We start from the raw sequence: 19,406 nt of genomic DNA, 5'->3' as shown, positions 1-19,406 counted from the left end.
CAAGTGGAGTACCACAGGGTTCCGTCCTGGGATCTCTCCTGTTTGGTATCTACTTCTCTGAAGTACAGGCTAACACAGAAGGCCTCTGGCTAATGAAGTTTGCAGATGACTGCAAACTAGGAGACATAGTCAAGTCCCCAAATGATGTGTCAGAGCCATGGCCTCAAGCTCAATGCCAAAAAGTGCAGTGTCATCCCCTTTGGTAAAAACTCTGTACCCATGAACTACCACATATGCAGCAATCTACTTAACACCGAATGCATGACAAGAGACCTTGGGACTCAGGTGGACAGTAGTCTCTCCTTTGATAGTCACATCGCCACAGTAGTCAGGAAGTCCTTCTATGTGGCACACCTCATCATAAAAGGGTTATCATCCAGGAAAAAAGAGGTCATTGTTCCCCTCTACTTGACACTCATTAGGCCCATTATAAAGTACAACGCCCCTTTTGGAATGTACCTCACAAGACATCTGCAGCAGCTGGAAAGGCCACAGAAGTACCTCACAAAGAGGATTACTGGCCTCAAACAAATGCCCTACACTGACCACCTCAAAAAACTCCAGCTTTACTCTGTAGCATATCGCCTACTCCAAGATGATCTCTGCCTAACATATAAAGCTATGTCAAACCCAGAGCTGTTGGACATGCTACACCTAAAGAAATCCCAGTCCCTCTGAGCTACATGCTCTAGGGACCTAAACCTTGTCACCACAATAAACAGGACACACTGGAAGGATAGATTCCTGTCCCAGAGCCTTCCTATACTCTGGAACAAGCTACCCATCTATGTCAAGCAAAGTTCTTCATTAGCACTCCAAGAAAAATCTTGATGAGTGGATGGGAAAGAGGAAATACACTCCGGGGATCACTTCTGTGTCTCTACTGGACAGTGACACAGGAAAATAACTTTCTTGGGTGCCGTAAGCTATGGAACCTTGCTAGCTAGGCTTACGTAGGCCCTTGGGCCGATAGCCTAGTACCTACCTATGAACTTATGAATCTATGAAGAAACTTGTAGACACTAAATATCCAAGTAGTGTGAGGGCAACTTACAGCCACAGCATGCCAGCTCATTCACTGATCACACTTTAACTCTCACATCTGCTCTCAAATGGTAGCCAGTGTCTGCATGTAGTAGGAAATCTTGTATAAACAAAGAAAGCCTTCTCCACTACACTGATGCTGTACTTTCTGCAAGAAACTGCAGAGCTCACAAATAGGATGAGAAAGTACTAGCCTGTTCGGCTTCAAAATGAAATAAAAAAAATAATCAAGTAGCTAGCTTAAAATTAAAAAAACAAGAAACCCTAAGCTGTTATTGGTAAACAGTGAAAAAACACACACACACACACACACACACACACACACACACACACACACACACACACACACACACACACACACACACACACACACACACACACACACACACACACACACACACACACACACACACACACACACACACACACCCACACACACACACACACCCACACACACACACCTACACACAGACATACACCCACACACCCACACACACACACACACTGCCCCGATATCCCCCCTTTCCAAACCATGTCTCCAGGAATCCCAATCAAAATTATAACTATGAGCTCTCTTAGCTGCTAACACTCAATCTGCCCATTTTTTAACATGGCAATCACTGCCTGTGAAAAATTATTTTCTAATATAAAGATTAAAGTGTACTCTTTGATTTTTAAGGCATGTCTTAGATAACCTGTCATTCCTTTTTCATGTTATCTTCACATTTCTCCCTTAATGCCTTACACACCTGCTTTCTTAGTCTCTTCTTTGAGTGAAAATGATTAAGCTCTCTCCTCATACGTGGTATCTCATGTACTCTGTTCTGTGTTTAGTACCTTCTTGTATAACTAGCACTGTGAACTTCCCCTCCCTAAAAGGTCTCAGGGATACCAGCCACGTCTTAGCTATAGCTTATTTAGCACTTTTTTGTCACTACCTCAGAGATATTTATAACCCAGCATTTTATTTACTTTTAATTCTATGTTTTTACTTTGTATCTGATGATTTAAGTTTTTCTGTAATGAGAGCTTTTAGATCAATTGTCCATTCTAGATTCTTTGGTTGCTGTATCATGCACTTGTGAAAGGGCTGAAGTGAAGCTAACACCTTTTAGACTATATGTCTCATCTTTTTAAATCTGATTTCCTACATCCTCCTTTATCTTTCACAACTCCCTAAACTTGATGTTATCTGCAGAGACTAACCCAGTTTCCCATGCCCTGTATTAGGGCTTGTTTCCCATGTCCTGTATTAGGGCTAGGTTCCCATGCCCTGTATTAGGACTAGGTTCCCATACCCTGTATTAGGGCTAGGTTCCCATGCCCTGTATTAGGGCTAGGTTCCCATGCCCTGTATTAGGGCTAGGTTCCCATGCCCTGTATTAGGACTAGGTTTCCATGCCCTGTATTAGGACTAGGTTGAATACACTTGAGTAAGGCTGGCCTCAGGACTTAGTCTTATTGGACACCACTTGTCACTTATATACCACCTGACAGCCTCCATTGACTATTGCCTTCTGCTCCATTTGGCATTAACATTTCTACAAATGCAGAACATTTGCTGTCTATGTCTAGCCTTTCATCTGTGACAAATGTGCACTGTAATACCAAGTCAAGGTCTTCACTGCATTACAGAGAGGATGCATGTACAGGCCTACTGCTGTCTGCTTTCCTAGTGTTCAAATCATACACCTGATCTTATTAGCTTGATAGGCTCTACCTTCAATGAAGATATACTGTAATTTATTAAGCAGCCTATTCTTCTCTGTAATTCTGTTGACTTTTATGATTGTTTCACTTTTTTATTTATGTCAGAGGTTTTATAAAACGTCATGACTCCTGTTTAGTCCTTGTAACTTGGCTCTCCCCTTAATACCCTGTGTGCCTTTTTCATTTCTTTTGTTGTCTCTCCTGCTGTTGTTTCTTTCCCCTCACCCTATTCTGTCTTAGCAGACTGGGACCCTCCCTTCTGCTCCTCTGATAAACACTGATGTGAAATATTTGCTTAGAATTTCCACAATGTGTTTCTTTGCATCATTTTTTCTCCAAGCTAATTCCTAGTCTTCGCTGTACATTTGCTCAAACCATCTTTATTGGGAGACTGCTTACTTTTGCTTTCTTTGTTCTCCTACCCACATCCTGTTGATCTACCTGTTCTGCTCTGCTTGCTTTTTGCCCCACATTCAGTAATTCTTTCACCTTCTCTAATCCTTCCCTTAAGCATATCACATTCATCTTCCTCCTTGACTACCCTGTACCATTTCTACTTGTCACTGGTATGTTTATTTTATTTTCACCATATCATCCTGACTCCTCATTGATAGTGCTTCCAACTCAGAAAGCTTCTTTCCAACAATTTGACATTGCTTAGTACTACCCTAACTACATTCCTAGGATTATGGCATTGTACAGTGCCACACTGATACCACTGCTATGCTTTTGGCATTACACAGTGCCACTGTGACTCAATTCCTAAGATTTTGGCATTGCTCAGTGCCATTCTGATTCATAATTATCCTCCTCCTCCTCATCATCATCTTCCCCATTTTTCCCATTTTTCTCCATGGGTTTAGGGTGCTCTGCCAACTGTTTCCATATCTCTCAACTCAGTGACACTCTGCTATCTTCTTCGACAGTTATGCCTGACTGTAGAAGGTCTTCCCTCACACAGTCTACTCTTCTCTTTGCTGGATGCCTTCATTTCCTCTTGCCTTCTTCCTATCTGTTGGCAGCCTTCTTCACCATATTGTTTTCTGCTTTCAGACACATGTGTTCTCTTTGACCTTCTCGGCAATTGTTGCTACGTGGGCTTCTGCTTTGATGTCCTCGTTTCTTCATCTGTCCCGCAGTGTGCAGCCTACTAACTATTTAGCATCCTACCACCTGTCTAAGGCACTTTATTACCATCACCTCTAGCTTCCTCTACTGCTCTGCCTTCACTGTACATGTTTCTGTATCTTATAGTAGTACTGGCCACACCACTGTTGTGTATATATATTACCTTTCAGCTTCTTTCACATTCTTCTGTCACACAACTCCTGACCTTAGAGCCTTTTCTGAGCACTGCTTGCAACTGATTGTGGCCACTAGATGTTCATGCTATGGGCTGACTGTTTCACTGATCCTACCCCAGTGCCCTTTCCTTACTAGGTTGATGTCCACCTTACTTACATGTTGGCCACCCTTGCATGTGGTCTTGTGATTGTCTCTCTTGCTGAACTATATGTTGACCACCATCAAGCTATTTGGTACACATAAGTCTTGAATGGCCTCTCCTTCTTTATATCTGTTGTCCCACCCATGTGGCCCCAGGCATTCCTCATATCCTGATCTGTCTGTCTAAATATGAGCATTTAGTACCCCATTATCCACACCAAAGCATGCTGTCCTGTTTTATCTAGTGGGCCCTGCTAGTGTTGTCTGAATGCACTGTTTTCCTCAGTATCAGAACCCTGCTTTGGGGCACAGGCTGAGATTATGAGTACTGCCCTATGTATTTTTAAGTCATTGCTTTCTAAAAAATATTAACAGGCTATCAGTACTATTCCACAGTAAATGGTTGCCAGCAGAGCTAATCCAACTCATTTGAGCTAAATAAATGATTGGGTAATGACTAAGAACATGGTGAGATAGACAGGGCACAGATAAATCACGTTTTATGTATGGACACAGAAAGCAATATGAATTGTATTATTAAAATGAATGTAAAGTCATAATTGCAGAAACATATGACCTCAAAATATAAGCATCAACTTGAAAAATTTCTTCTTCAATAAAACTAGGTGAGACTGTGCACTAGTTTACCAGGTGAAATTAATAACAAAGGTTAACATCTACAGTGGACTTAGTCTTCAGGATGGCCATATCGTAAAGACATTGTAGAATGACAAGTGATTCTTGTACTTGCTGTTGTGTGTGGGTCAAGATGGTTATGATAGTTTTTAGATTCTTAATCTCTCTCTTTCTAAAGAGAGATTTTAAGGAATAACTTAGCTATTGGAGAACACGTGGAAGAGAAAAGTGAAAGACAGATGTTTATTCTGTTTTCTATTAAAATTCCTATAATCATTCAGTATTCAAGGGAAATGATAAAACAGAGCTCAGAGTTTGGTAAAAGGCCACCATGCAGAAGTGGTAGAAGTGTAGGCTGGAAATGTTATAAGAATTTCTGCAAACCTTTCTTTTTGATATTCAGTATTTAGTAAATGTTTAATAGTCAGAGCACTGACACCCTCATAACACTGATTCAAAGCAACAAAAGTTCAAATTTTTAGCTTAACACAATGATCATGAGTAAAATGTTCATTTAAAAATCAACTTCATTATAGTTGTCATATAGATCTTAAATCAAATTCATTTTAAGAGAAGCCATCTTTGAATATGTTGTCATAAAATGCAAATATTTTGTATTTCATTCATAGATAAAGTATACCTTGCTATGACTTTTAGGTGTAAATGTGATGCGTTGCCAGAAGGACAGAGCACATGCAATTTCACGGGCGAAAACACAAGCAGATAATGTATATATCCCAGAATGCAACGAAGACGGGTCATTTGTACAGGTACCAACAGAATTTTGATACACTACTTACTATTGTTTTTTTTTTTACTTTTTTATTTTGTCAAGCCACTTTGCAAAAACTAACATTAATAAAAAAGCATTTTAGTATTTTATGAATAGTTACATTTAGCAGACTTGTAAATTATAGCAACATCAACCTTGGATGTGAAAAAAACAACACTTATAAGGGTTGATAATATAACAATGAAGTTATAAAACTAAGTTTGCTTCAATGTTGAATGATCGCTGTAGGCTGGATGGAACTGATGAATAAATTACTGCTATTCTTCTTCATGCACAGACCGAGTTTATCTTCTTGTCCAACAAAAATGGGATTTTGTGCTTTTTACTCACAAACACATTATTATTTACAAGATGGATCTTCTCTATATGCCCTAACACACAGAGTCACAATCTTCCATTCCTATGTATAACTCCAATAATAACTAAGAGTAATTCCCAATAGGATAGCTGTAGCAGGGAAATAATGTACCATCCAGGGGGTGTTATAAAGCCTGACAATACAGGCAAACGGCCACCCTAGTCTGGAGGGTCATTGGTATATCTGTTAAGATATTCTTTATTTCATATGTTATTATTAAGGCTATATTTTACATTCTTCCTCCACTTAATATTCAAAGCTGGTGTAGGACATGTAACTGTCCTTGGATGAAGTATTTTATATTCTTCAGTAATAACTACACACACACACACACACACACACACACACTGATATATATATATATATATATATATATATATATATATATATATATATATGTATGGTTCCCTATCAGAAGCCTGAAACACTATAAGCCTGAAAATCAAAATCCTGAAAACTATAGACTGAAAGACGAAAATCCTGAAAGACCAAAATCCTGAAACTCAAAATCCTGAAAACACAAATAATGCTAATATGTCACTATAAAGACACTAATATCTACCAACTGACCCTGACCCTAACCCTAACCCTAAGGTCTGTCACTATCGCACACTCACCTGACCCGCGCCCTAACCCTAACTCACTAACCCGCCCCTAACCCCAATATTTGTCACTATTGCTTACATGCCTAACCTGCCTAACTCACTTAAACCGCCCCTAACCCTAACATAAAACCAACAAGACACTTACCTGAACCCAACGCATGACCCAACACCACAGGGCTAACAATAGCAAAGCCACAATGACGTCAGTATGTCCATTTTGTGTTTTCAGGATTTTGAGTTTCAGGATTTTGGTCTTTCAGTCTATAGTTTTCAGGATTTTGATTTTCAGGCTTATAGTGTTTCAGGTTTCTGATAGGGAACCATATACATATATATATGTATATATACATACACACACACACACACATATATATATATATATATATATATATATATATACACACACACACACATGCACACACACACAGTGGATATAAAAAGCGTACACACCCCTGTTAAAATGCCATGTTTTTGTGATATAAAAAATGACCATAATAAATCATTTCAAAACTTTTCCTACCTTTAATGTGACCTATAACCTGTACAATTCAAATAAAAAACAAATCTGTTAGGGGAAAAATATAAAAAATAAAAAACGGACAATACGCTGATTGCATAAGTGTGTACACCCTTAAACTAACACTTTGTTGTGTATTCACACCTTAAACTAATACTTTGTTGAAGCACCTTTTGATTTAATTACAGCATTCAGTCTTCTTGGGTACATACCTGCCATCAATTAAAAAGACTCTGATTAACCCCAAATAAAGTTCTGCTATCCTAGTAGGATATTCCTGATATTTATTCAGTTGCCTGCTACAGCAAAAGCCATGGTTCGCAGAGAGCTTACGAATCATCAAAGAGTTCTCAGTGTTGAAAGGTTCGCAGATAGCTTACGAATTATCAAAGAGATCTCAGTGTTGATAGGTACCAGTCAGGAGAAGGGTACAAAAAGATTTCCACAGCATTGGATATACAATGGAACACAGTGAAGACAGTCATCAAAAAGTGGAGAAAATATGGGACAACAGTGACTTTGCAAAGAACTAGATGTCCCTCCAAAATTGATGAAAAGACAAGATGAAAACTGGTTAGGGAGGCTGCCGAGAGATCTACAGCAACACTAAAGGAGCTGCAGGAATTTCTGGCAAGTACTGGTTGTGTACTACATGTGACAACAATCTCCTGCATTCTCCATATGTCTGGACTATGGGATAGGGTTGCAAGATGGAAGCCTTTTTTTACACAGAAAAACATCTAGGCCTGGCTAAAATTTGCAAAACAATACACCAAGTCTCCCAAAAGCATGTGGGAAAATGTGTTATGGTCTGATGAGACCAAGGTTGAACTTTTTCTCCACAATTCCAAAAGGTACGTTTGGCAGAAAAACAACACTTCACATCACCAAAAGAACACCATCCCACGGTGAAGCATGGTGGTAGCAGTATTATGCTTTGGGGTAGATTTTCTTCAGCTGGAACTGGGGCTTTAGTCAAGGTGGAGGGAATTATGAACAGTTGCAAATACCAGTCACTTTCAGCCCAAAACCTTCAGGCGTCTACTAGAAAGCTGAAGATAAAGAGGAATTTCACCTTTCAACACATCAATGACCCCAAGCAAAGTTTTGGAATGGCCCAGCCAGAGCTCAGACCTAAATCCAATAGAAAATCTGTGGGGTGACATGAAGAGGGCTGTGCACAAGAGATGCCCTCACAATCTGAGAGATTTGGAGCACTTTTGCAAGGAAGAGTGGGCAAATATTTCCAAGTTAAGATGTGCCATGCTGATAGACTCCTACCCAAGAAGACTGAATGCTGTAATTATATCAAAAGGTGCTTTAACAAGGTATTAGTTTAAGGGTGTGCACACTTATGAAACCAGCGTATTATACATTTTTTTAAATTTTTTCCCCTAACAGATTTGTTTGTTTTTCAGTTGAATTGTACAGGTTATAGGTTACATTAAAGGTGGGAAAAGTTTTGAAATGATTTATTGTGGTCTCATTTTTTTATAACACAAAACCCTGGCATTTTAACAGGGGTGTGTGCACTTTTGTATATCCACTGTATATAATATATTAGCTTTTGTTGACATTCTTGTTTGTTGACATTCCAAACAGACACCACAATGTGTCAAATGAGGAAATGTTCAAAAAGTGCAAAATGTGTAAATGCTTATGCATGCACTGACAAACAACCTCAGTCCATGCAAAATGTAAAATGAAAAAAGAGTAAGAAAACATCATTGTGTGCATGGGGGAAGCACTCCATGCACCCCAACCACTGTTAATTATGTATACTAACCTGAGATCACACAAAATCAGGGAAAGGGAATATTCTGAAACCTGGAGAATTTGGAGATTTCTCACACCTGTCAACCATTTGTTTAGTCAAGCAAAAGCAGTCAACCAAATGGATGTTGATGAAACACACTGATGACCGAAGCAGCTGTACCTGTATACCTTCAAGTAGATGCAGAATCACAGAAAGTGTCTCAAACATATACAGGAACTAAGTACATCATAACACACATGAAGAAAGCAGACAGGAGCTAGAGTAAACATTTTAGTCATGACACACAGAGTTTATGCCACAAATAGGTGCACTTATTTTTCCTGGGCTGTCCTGTATACTAATTCACCCCTTTGGAGTACTGAGTGATGTCCTTCTATTCCAGTGTTGCAGTATTCTACTTGTGGGTTTGCCCTTCTTCCTCTCCAGTTTGTCCGGCCAGGTTTCCAAAGATTTTCAGTCCCTATTGGTGCGTCAGACATCTGACATGGCTGCAGGAATGTGGGCCATAAAAGTGACGTCTGCACACACCAGCCCTCAGAACTTTTTAGCCGCTAGTCGTATGCCAGGTGTTCCTGCTTCTCACAGACGTCAGATCAAAAAAGATTCAGTTAAGTACCCCATTGGGGATTCAGTCCTACTTTGTTGTTAATTATAGTCTGTCAATGTCATCCGGTAAGGGTAAGTGCAAGTGCGGTCAGCAGATTCCCCACAAAGACATGCATGACCTTTTGTCTAGGCAGGGAACACGATCATGAGAACTGAGCCATTTGCTGATCATTTGTCCCTAAGACCTTATGCCACCATTTACAGGCCTTACACTTGTATTTAGAGTATCAGTACTTGAAATAAATAGCGTTGGGGATGGAGGCCACACCCAACGCCCCGTCTGAACTGTCTAGAAAGAGGGTCAAGTCCTCACATCCTGCTTCATCTGCTGTGCCTATGTCTACTATACCTCAGTCTGTAGTCAGTATCAGCTTGACTGCGGATCTGGCGTCCGCCGGTGTAGATAAAGCGGGTACTTCTGAGGAAGCTGCACAATCTCGGGCGGACGACATGTCCACAGAGGATTTACCAGCACCTACCTTAGATTCCGGGGGGAACCATCATTCATTCAGGGCCCATTGGACACTGCCACCACCATTCTGATGCCTGACCCTAGGCCTATTCCTAGCCAGATACAGGCAAGGCCTTTAAAGAAAAAACAAAAAACAAGACACCTCACTCCAACCTCTGAAAGCATGGTGGATTTGCAGGCCTTCAGCCAGAGTTTGTTCAATGCCTTTATGGCCCTTAGGCCTTCTGCAGAACCCTCTGCCGCTGCTCCTCCCCTCCTTAGTCCCAGACCTCCAACTCAGGAAAGGAGGGTAGATCAGCCTGAAGAAGAGGAATTGTCTGATTCCTCTGAGGAATCTCTTTCTTACTCTTCCCAAATCTCATCTCCCCCGAGATATGGATCTGCTGAGGAGGGGTCTGTTGAACCTGACTCCCCTGTAGAGGATCTTACCTTTGAGGAAACTATTAATAAAATGAAAGACCACTTTAAGTGGCAATCCTTGGATATGTCTGATGTAAAAAAAGGTTTTATGACCTTATTCAAATGGACTCCCCCAGTCCTTCTGCCATTCCTTCTATTCAACCTGCATTCTTGGATGCTTTTGCCTCAGCCTCCATTAGCTCCCAACCTCCAGCCCCATGTAGAGCAGATAGACTCTGTCCCTGAGACAGAGAAATGTCTCTTTAAGTGCCCTCCTGCTGATCCTGCCACTATATCCATCTCTATGGACAGGGCCTCCAAGCTCCTGCCTACCACTGCTAGCCTCCCTGCTGATAAGGACAGCAAGACCATGGAGAGGTTGGGAAAGAGAATTTATACTTCTGCCACCCTCTCATTTAGAGCCACCAATTACCAAACTCATATGACCATATACTCCTTAGCTCTGCTGGACAAAGCCACTAAAGATTTAGATGACATCCCTGACTGTGCAGCCAAGGCCTCCTTGTCTTCACTGATAGCCCTCATCTCTCAAGTGAATAGACACTCCTTAGAATGCAGTTATGATGCAGCTGAAGCCTCAAGCAGGTCAGCTGCATCAGCTTCAGTACTAAGGAGGTACTCATGGCTGTGACTACAGCCTCTCCCAGATGACTTCAGGGCCAAACTCCTTGACGCACCTTTGGATCACTCAGCCTTTTTGGTGCAAAAGTGGCTGACCTATTCAAATCCTTACAACAGAAAGGAAAAGAATTACAGGATCTAAAACATATCCTGGTCTCGCCTATTCCCAAGTTCCAGAGGAACTACCCAGCAAAGACCCAGTTTATCAAGAAAACCTCCAGCTTCCTGGTCTAGAAGACCACCGTAGAAGACAGCCTCCTCAGACTAGGCCTTCTCAGTCTTCTAGCCAAAGGCCCCCCCCTTTCCTGATAGGACAGGTAGTGTCTGACTGCTTGCCAAAATGTCAACCCACCCCCCCATCCATTCCCCTTTCTGCTCGTCTCTATCACTGTGTCCCTACATGGTCATTCATTACCTCAGACAAGTGGGTTCTGTCCATCATACAAAATGGCTACTTCATGTCCTGGATCACCCCCCATCAAGACTGGGCATACCACAGCCTCCTCTCAGTCAACTACCCCTCCTCCATCAGGTTTTGCAAACCCTGCTACTGCAGGGCACCATGGAACCAGTTCCTATTCAAACAAAAATAAAAGGATTCTACTCCAGAATTTTTTTTGGTACCCAGAATAGATGGGCCATGGAGGTTGATTCTAGACCTCTCACGCCTCAACCCCTTCCTAAAAGTTCCTACTTTCAGGATGCTCACCCTACCTTCTCTCTTTTCACTCATCCTTCCACAGGGTTTCATGGCAACCCTGGACATAAAAGATGCTTACCTTCACATACCTATAAAGCCCGCCTTCAGGAAATACCTTAGATTCCTGGCAGGCTCATCTCACTTTCAGTTCTGTGTCTTGCCCTTTGAGCTTTCTACTCCCCCCAGGATATTTACAAAATGCCTGGCACCAGTCATCACCTACTGCAGGGAAAAGGGAATTCAGTTATTCCCTTACCTAGACAACCTCTTAATCCAGGCAAAAGATAAGAAGACTCTTCTCCATCACTCCCAGGACCTTCTGGTAATCCTACAGTCTCTACGATTCATGATCAACTTTCCAAAATCCCACCTCAACCCCACGCAGGATATTGTTTTCCTGGGTTGCAGGATCAGGAAGACCTCATGAAGGCCTTTCTTTCAGCAGAAAAGGTGTTATTCCTCCAAAATCACCTTCTTTCTGCTGTACAATCAACAGACCTAACTGCAAGACAATTTCTGAGACTTCTAGGTTACATGGCAGCTACCATTCCCATGTTGCCCCTAACAAGGATGCACATGAGGAAACTTCAATGGTACCTCCGGTCAGTGTGGACCCAACTCTCCCACCTTCTGGCATTCAGGATCCCATTGCTCCCCTGCTTGCATCAGGAACTGAGATGGGGGGTGGCTCAGGTAGCCCAAAACCCAGGACTGCCTCTGCAAACACCCTCTCCTTCCCAGACCATGTACACAGATACCTCACACCTGGGCTGCGGAACAACTCTGGGAAAAAGGAAAGTACAAGGTGTGTGGACAGACACAAACAGGACCACATAAATGTGAGATAAATGAGAGCCATCCTCCTTGCTCTACAGGCCTTCCAGCCCTACCTAGAGCAGGGCTCTCTAAAGATACCACTGTCCTGTGGTATCTCAACAAGCAGGGAGGGACCAAATCGTACCTTCTATGCAGACTAGCTCTGTGGGCATGGGAACTGGCTACCTCACAGGGGATCACCCTTCAGGCAGCCTATATCCCATCCCTGCACAACTCCCAGGCAGATTACCTAAGCAGAACTATTTCAAACAACCACGAATGGATGCTGCAAAGAGATGTTTTCCTGACTATGGTCCACAGGTGAGGTATTTCACAAATAGACCTGTTCACCTCCTCCATAAACAGGCAGCTTCCTGGCTACTGCACCAGGACACCAGACCCCAAGATATTAGCAACAGATGCCTTCTCGATAATCTGGAAGGGGAAATTCTTGTATGCATTCTTCCCCTTCCCATTGATACAAAGGCTCCTGCTGAAAATTCAGCAGGACTCTCCCAAAGTCTTGCTGGTGACTCCCTACTGGCCAAGACAGCACTAGTTCCCTCTTCTTCTTCACCTGTCCAAGGGCAATCAACACAAGTTAGCCCCTTCAGTGGACCTGCTCACACAAAACAAGGGGACTCAGATACACCCACAGTGGCAATTCATGCACCTCACCCTATGGCTGATAGGATTCTATTCCCCTTCAGCCACCTATATAACGAGGATATGCTCACTGTCCTGCAGGAGGCCAGGAAACCCAACACAAGGAAATCCTATCTCTCTGAATAGAAAAGGTTTTCTATTTGGTGTCACAAAAAACAGTTAGACCTGCTGGAAAACGATATGCCTCTCATCCTGTCATACATATATGATAGATTACTATAAGGAAGCAGACTTTAAGAAATATCATAATTTATCTGCTGAACAAAGGACAGCACTGAATAGCCTTATTGTCAATAAGGATATTGTGATAAAAAATGCGGACAAGGGGGGTGCTATTGTCCTTATGGACACGACATGGTATAACAATAAATTGAATGAGTTATTACAAGATAGTAACACATATCTACTATTGTAGACAGGGTGAATATTCAATTAAATGCTCTATTGTATGAAATGAAAATATCTGAGGAAACTTATCAGTTTCTCAAAATAGAGAAACCAGTTATTCCGATCTTTAAAGCACTAATCCAGAACCCACCCCTTAGACCGATAGTATCTGGAAGGTTAAAACCCTATTTAGATCAAATGGGCAATGTGTTGAAAGACAGCACATTTTTCAGTTGAATAAATCCTATAGTAAGAATTTACTGATGGTCACTATGGATATTCAAAGTCTATTTACAGTGATTGATAACAAGTTTGGTGTTGACAGTGTACAATTGCTCTTGGCTGACCTAGGTGTCAGTGATGACAAGTTATCACTTATTACATCATTATTAAGCATTGTTTTGGAGAATAATGTTTTTCTGGGAGGTAACGGCATATATATAGGGGGGGGTCGCCATGGGACCCCCTGCGCTCTATCTATGCCAATTTGGTTCTCTCTCAATGGGAAAGAACACATGTCATCAACAATGAGGAATGCAGATGCCATCTACAGTTATATCTACGTTTTGTAGATTACATTTTTCTTTTATGGGATGGGACAGAGGAAGAACTAGATGAGTTCATTAACCATTTACACTCCACCACGAGGTTTTTCAGGTTTTCCATCAATATGTCACGCAGTTCCATAGATTTTTTAGATGTATGCATACAACAGGATACAAAAGGCTTTAGATCTAAGCTACACAAGAAAGATTGCTGGAAGAATTCACTATTGGCATTTGACAGCATGCACCCTAGATATACATATCGCAATATAGTACAGGGGCAGGTGAGTAGGGTCTCCAGGTTATGTCTTCTAGAATCAGATTTTGAAGAGGAGACAACTAGATTAAAGGAGAATTTTAATGATAGGGGCTATAAGCAGAATTTGGTAAATGAAACTGTAGAAAGAGGTAGGTCCAAGCGATTTACCGATTATAAGCCCTGGATTTTAAGAGCTTTTGAAATGGATGAGGTCAAAAAGAGTAATGAAGCTTTATGCAAAGACCCGCAGGTCATGTTAAATTATAGCAGTAATACTAGCGATATCTGTAATATAGTGAGGAAAAACTGGAACATCTTGACCAGTGACAGTACACTGGGGGACATAGTGGGACCTCAGCCCACGTTTAGATATAGGAGAAATAAAAACTTAAAGGATCTACTATGTAAGGAACCTTCTCTACCGAATGTGTCCTATGCTTTACCATACTCAACAGGAACGAGTAACTGTGGATTATGTAAAGCTTGTCCTTACATAAACAAAGATACTGCTTTTACACATCCCATTACCCGAAAAGTGTTTCATTTTAAAGGAAGAGCAACCTGCCGCACAACCAACATAGTATACTTAGCAGAATGCTGTCAATGCCAAGGTTTTTATGTAGGTAAGACGAATAGCATGTTTAAAGTAAGGATTCTTCAACATCTTTCCAGTATTAGGAACAAAGATGAAAGAAATGCGTTATGTAGGCATGTGACTTTGTATCCTACACATACATTCAAATTTAGGGTCATTGCAAATGTTAAACCCAGCACTAGGGGGGGTGATATTATGCTCCAAACAGAAACAATAGAAACAAAATGGATTGCTAGCTTAATGGCAAACAGGAAGCCAGGTTTAAATGAGTTCATACTATTTTGAAAATGTCTTTCACTGAATGTTATTTTTGAATGTGATTGGCTTTTATATGTATATAAGTGAACCATCTCATTCATTTTATTTATCTGAAGAAGGGTCATCTTATCCTGTGATTTTAAGAATAAAGAAGATTTTTAAGCTGTCAGCAGTGTCCAACTTTGCTTTGTTTTTCTTCACTTGTGCTACCTGCTCAAGTTGGACTTTGGCATTATACTGGATATTTGTTTTTTCACTATTATCCTGTCATACATGTGTGAACTCATGCAGACAGGGATGTCTTACTCATCTCTGAAGGCACACTTGTCTGCTATCTCTGCCTGCCTCTCACTGGATCCACCCCTTGCATTCAGATTCCCTTTCAAACTTTTCCTCAAAGGTATATTACACTTAGGCCCACCCAGCAAACTGTCTCCCCCTCCCTGGGACCTAAACTAATTTTTAGAAAAACTCACTCTAGCCCCTTTTGAGCCAGCAGACAAGGCCACCTTAAAAGTTTGCACATGGAAAAACTGTATTGCTGGTAGCTCTGACTTTCGCCAGAAGGGTTTCAGAATTGCAAGCTCTTATGGCTATACTACCTTAATCTTCCACCTGGACAGGGTGACCCTCAGGACAAACCCATCATTCATTCCCAAAGTAGTGAATGACCTATCCTTGAACCAGCCCATCCACCTGCCCACCTTCTTCCCTAACCCACAGGGGGATAGTGAGAGAATGCTACATTCCCTAGATGTCCACAGACAACTTAGGTTTTATCTTCATAAAATCAAACCTTTTAGGAAATCAGACCAACTGTTTGTCTCCTTCCACCCCAGGGCTTTACGGAAAGCTGTGAGTGAACAGACCATTTTGACTTGGATCTCCCGGGGCATTTCCTTCTGCTACCTACACCATGGTAAGACCTTGCAGGGCAATGTCAAAGCTCACTCCACCAGAGCAATTGCCTCTTCTGGAGCCTTTTTTAAGGGATTAGACATACTTGAGGCAATCACTTGGTCCCCAGTTCACACCTTCACCAAACACTACAAACTGGACCATATCTCCAGACTCAGGGCAGGGTTTGCCAGGGATATCCTACACAGATTCCTGGAAACTTAATCTAGGCCACCTCCCAATCCTCAGTGAGATTTGGCACTCACCCTCAAGTAGAATACTGCAACACTGAAATAGAAGGACATAGGAAAGTTGTGTAAAATGTTACCATAACCATAGATGTCCTTGTCTTCCATGTTGCAGTATTCCTTCCCACCCACCTTCACCACTTGTATGACTGCACTTGCTCTCCAGGGTGATATTGGACAGGGTATGCCCTTACAGGACTGGCTCAGGACTGGGGCTTTTACTATGTTCTGAGGGCTGGTCCGTGCAGACGTTACTTTTATGTCCCACGTTCCTGCAGCCACGTCAGATGTCTGACGCACCAAGAGGGACTAAAAATCTTTGGAAACTTGGCCGGACAAACTGGAGAGGAAGAAGGATAAACCCACAAGCAGAATACTGCAACATGGAAGAGAAGGGCATTTATGGTTATGGTAAGATTTTACACAACTTTCCTTTTAGTGGGGATTACTGATTATCCAAACCAATGATCTAAGTTCACTTAATTAGTACTGTAAAAAAATAGTTAACTTAGCTGCTCACTTGGTAGTAGCTTGGTTATATAGAAAGTGCAGTGAATAATGAATGCAAAATGTCTTTTGAAGCTGAGCAGTTTTGTCTTGAGTATCAGTATGGAGTGAGATGGAGAAAAAGCCGTATTGTGAGGTGAGGGTTAAAAATGCTGTGAAATAAAAACAGTGTAGTGATATTGCATCTACCTGCTTGAAAAGCAAGGTCTTAATAATGGTGGGCCTAAAGATTTCAGACTGGGAATTTCAATACAAGTATATTATCAAGTTAATTCATGAAAACCACCACTGATCATTCTGAAATATTCCTGCAAAAACATCATTTTATGTGTGACTCAGAACAAGCTTTGAGGAAACAAAAATACCAGGCTTTGCTTTAGAAGAGGCAGCTATCACATTCAAGAGGCAATCTAAGATATTGATACACAGAATGTGCAATAAAGTTATGAGGCTATAGATGCCTAACTTTGGAGGCTAGAGATATTTAAAAATAAAAAAAAAATCTGTATTCTTATTATGCTATCTAGTGAAATATTTGTTAAATAGTGCAAGTATTGCTTGGACTGAAATTTTATACAAGAAATACAAAACAGTATTTTGGACAAACAATTGCATTGATATATATACCACATTGTATAAAAAGTTAGGAATTAATGTGGTTTGAGTTTTTGATCAAAATATTACGATTTGACAATGTCAGTTGTATTGACAAGTGAAATGTAGACTGAATATTTTGAAATTTGATAATGTTTGTCCATATTCTTCAGTATATCCTTCCTTCTACTACATTTGAACGGTTTGGTTGCAAATGTTGAAATCACCTTGAAAGACAATTTTACAATTTGATTCAAAATTAGGCTTTTATGACGTTTATTTAATGACAGTCCTGTTCTTAAAACAATCAGTGTCTCAGACATGCTACAGTTAGTACCCTGCCAGCACTCAGGTTTTATTAAAAAAAAAAATATATATAATTTTTTTTTTTTTTTGCATTTAAACTGTAGCAAACTGTTTACTACACTGTAGCAAGCAGTTGCTACAGTTTAGACCACTCACAGGGCTGTACAGAGTTCAGATTTGACTGCAATACCAGCTTTTAATAACTGGTATTACATTAAAGACTAGTTGGGATTGGCTGATTGCGGGCTCCAACACTTTGCACCCGGGGCTGTTGCCCCTCTCCCTCCACCCTAGCTATGCTACTTCTTAGGGGAATACTAGTGCAGTTACATCTAACAGCCCAGTGTTCAATTTAGAAACATAATAATCTGCTACTAATAAGATGCTGCTCAGTGTGGCTTTATCATGTTTCTGAATTGCTAAATATCACTCTTGAACTAATATGCTCACTGGCATTGCCTAATTACTATAGGTGTGATATATTTATGACTCCTGGTCTTAGTTAAGTCTTAGACCACCTTGGAAATGAAATGTTGAATGTGTTTTTTTTAAACTATATATGTATGATAATTCAAGAATGTAATAGTAATGACATTCTAACAAAACAGAAATATATATGCATGCATATTTTGACTCTTTCAAAGCACGAGTGTTGTCAGCTTAATTGGAGGATAGTTTAAAGCAGAAATGTAATCATTTTTGTTACATAAGGTCTGTGTTTCAGCAAAACAGTCACTTACTTGTTTGTTACACCTACTCAAAGATTGCATTCATTTGGCAAAACATTATCCACATCCAGACAAAACAATCGAGAACCACCTTAATGTATCTGTGCACCCATCTCATCATGAACTTATTTTCCTAACTCTGTTTAAAAACCTTCACAATTTGATGTAACAGGCTGTTGTTTTTCTAGCTCATGCAGCATCTTGGCATGTGAGCTTTTCAAGGTAAGTATTCTGTCAGTTTTTTCTAGGCACTAGGCATAGCAACAAAACGTAGAGGCTTACTGAATTGACTTAACATGTTTCTTTTGCATCTTTGCTTATAGAATACTCTGCCTCACCCACGGGATAACAGTAACCTACAATAACCTACACTAAGTGTTTATGTTCATTTTCATGTTTGTTTGGTTACTAATTTATTATCGTTTTCTACTCTGTGCCTAATTTGAAACATACTCTTCAAGATCATAGGAGATTACTAGGCTATCGACGTGGAGGTAATTTTAAGCCTAGCCATTTCATCCCAATGTAATACCATAGAAATGGTAGTCAGTACCCAAGATTGAATTTAGTGATGGCTGCCCATGTCCAGGAGGGTTGTGATCTCTATTCCAAGTAAGAATTTATGGTGCCCCATCCACTCGACCAAGTTCCTCTTGAACAGTGTCATAGGAGTGCTGTTTCTCATGAATTGGTAGCCTGTTCCAAAGATGCAGCAGTCTCTGGGAGATAAATCTGTCCCTCAAGCATGTCTTATTTAAGCTGCAGGCCATATTTAGGTCCCTGGAATGGGCAGCCCTAGTCCCATTTGATTTATGGATATGCAGCAAGTTCATTAGGTTTGGGTCTTAGATAGCTCTGTAGGCCAGGCATAAGTCTCCCCTAAGAAGTCTATATG

The 19,406-nt window shown here is 40.8% G+C and overlaps 1 protein-coding gene across 6 annotated transcripts in view; it reads left to right on the top strand.

Annotated features, from left to right (window-relative positions):
* The window catches only part of LOC122788802 (SPARC-related modular calcium-binding protein 1-like), a 1,601,573-nt gene that overhangs the window by 759,667 nt on the left and 822,500 nt on the right, over positions 1 to 19,406 (top strand). For all 6 annotated transcript variants that reach the window (XM_044055793.1, XM_044055707.1, XM_044056069.1 and 3 more), the window contains exon 3: positions 5,494 to 5,606. In XM_044055793.1, the coding sequence (XP_043911728.1) occupies positions 5,494 to 5,606 (113 nt within the window). The remainder of the gene's footprint in view (positions 1 to 5,493; positions 5,607 to 19,406) is intronic.

Source organism: Protopterus annectens, chromosome 1.part0, assembly GCF_019279795.1.
Source record: "Protopterus annectens isolate FY-2018-M chromosome 1.part0, PAN1.0, whole genome shotgun sequence".
Classification (NCBI taxonomy): Eukaryota; Metazoa; Chordata; order Ceratodontiformes; family Protopteridae; genus Protopterus; species Protopterus annectens.
The sequence above is the reverse complement of the archived record's forward strand: the minus strand, read 5'-3'. Positions and strand labels throughout refer to the sequence as shown.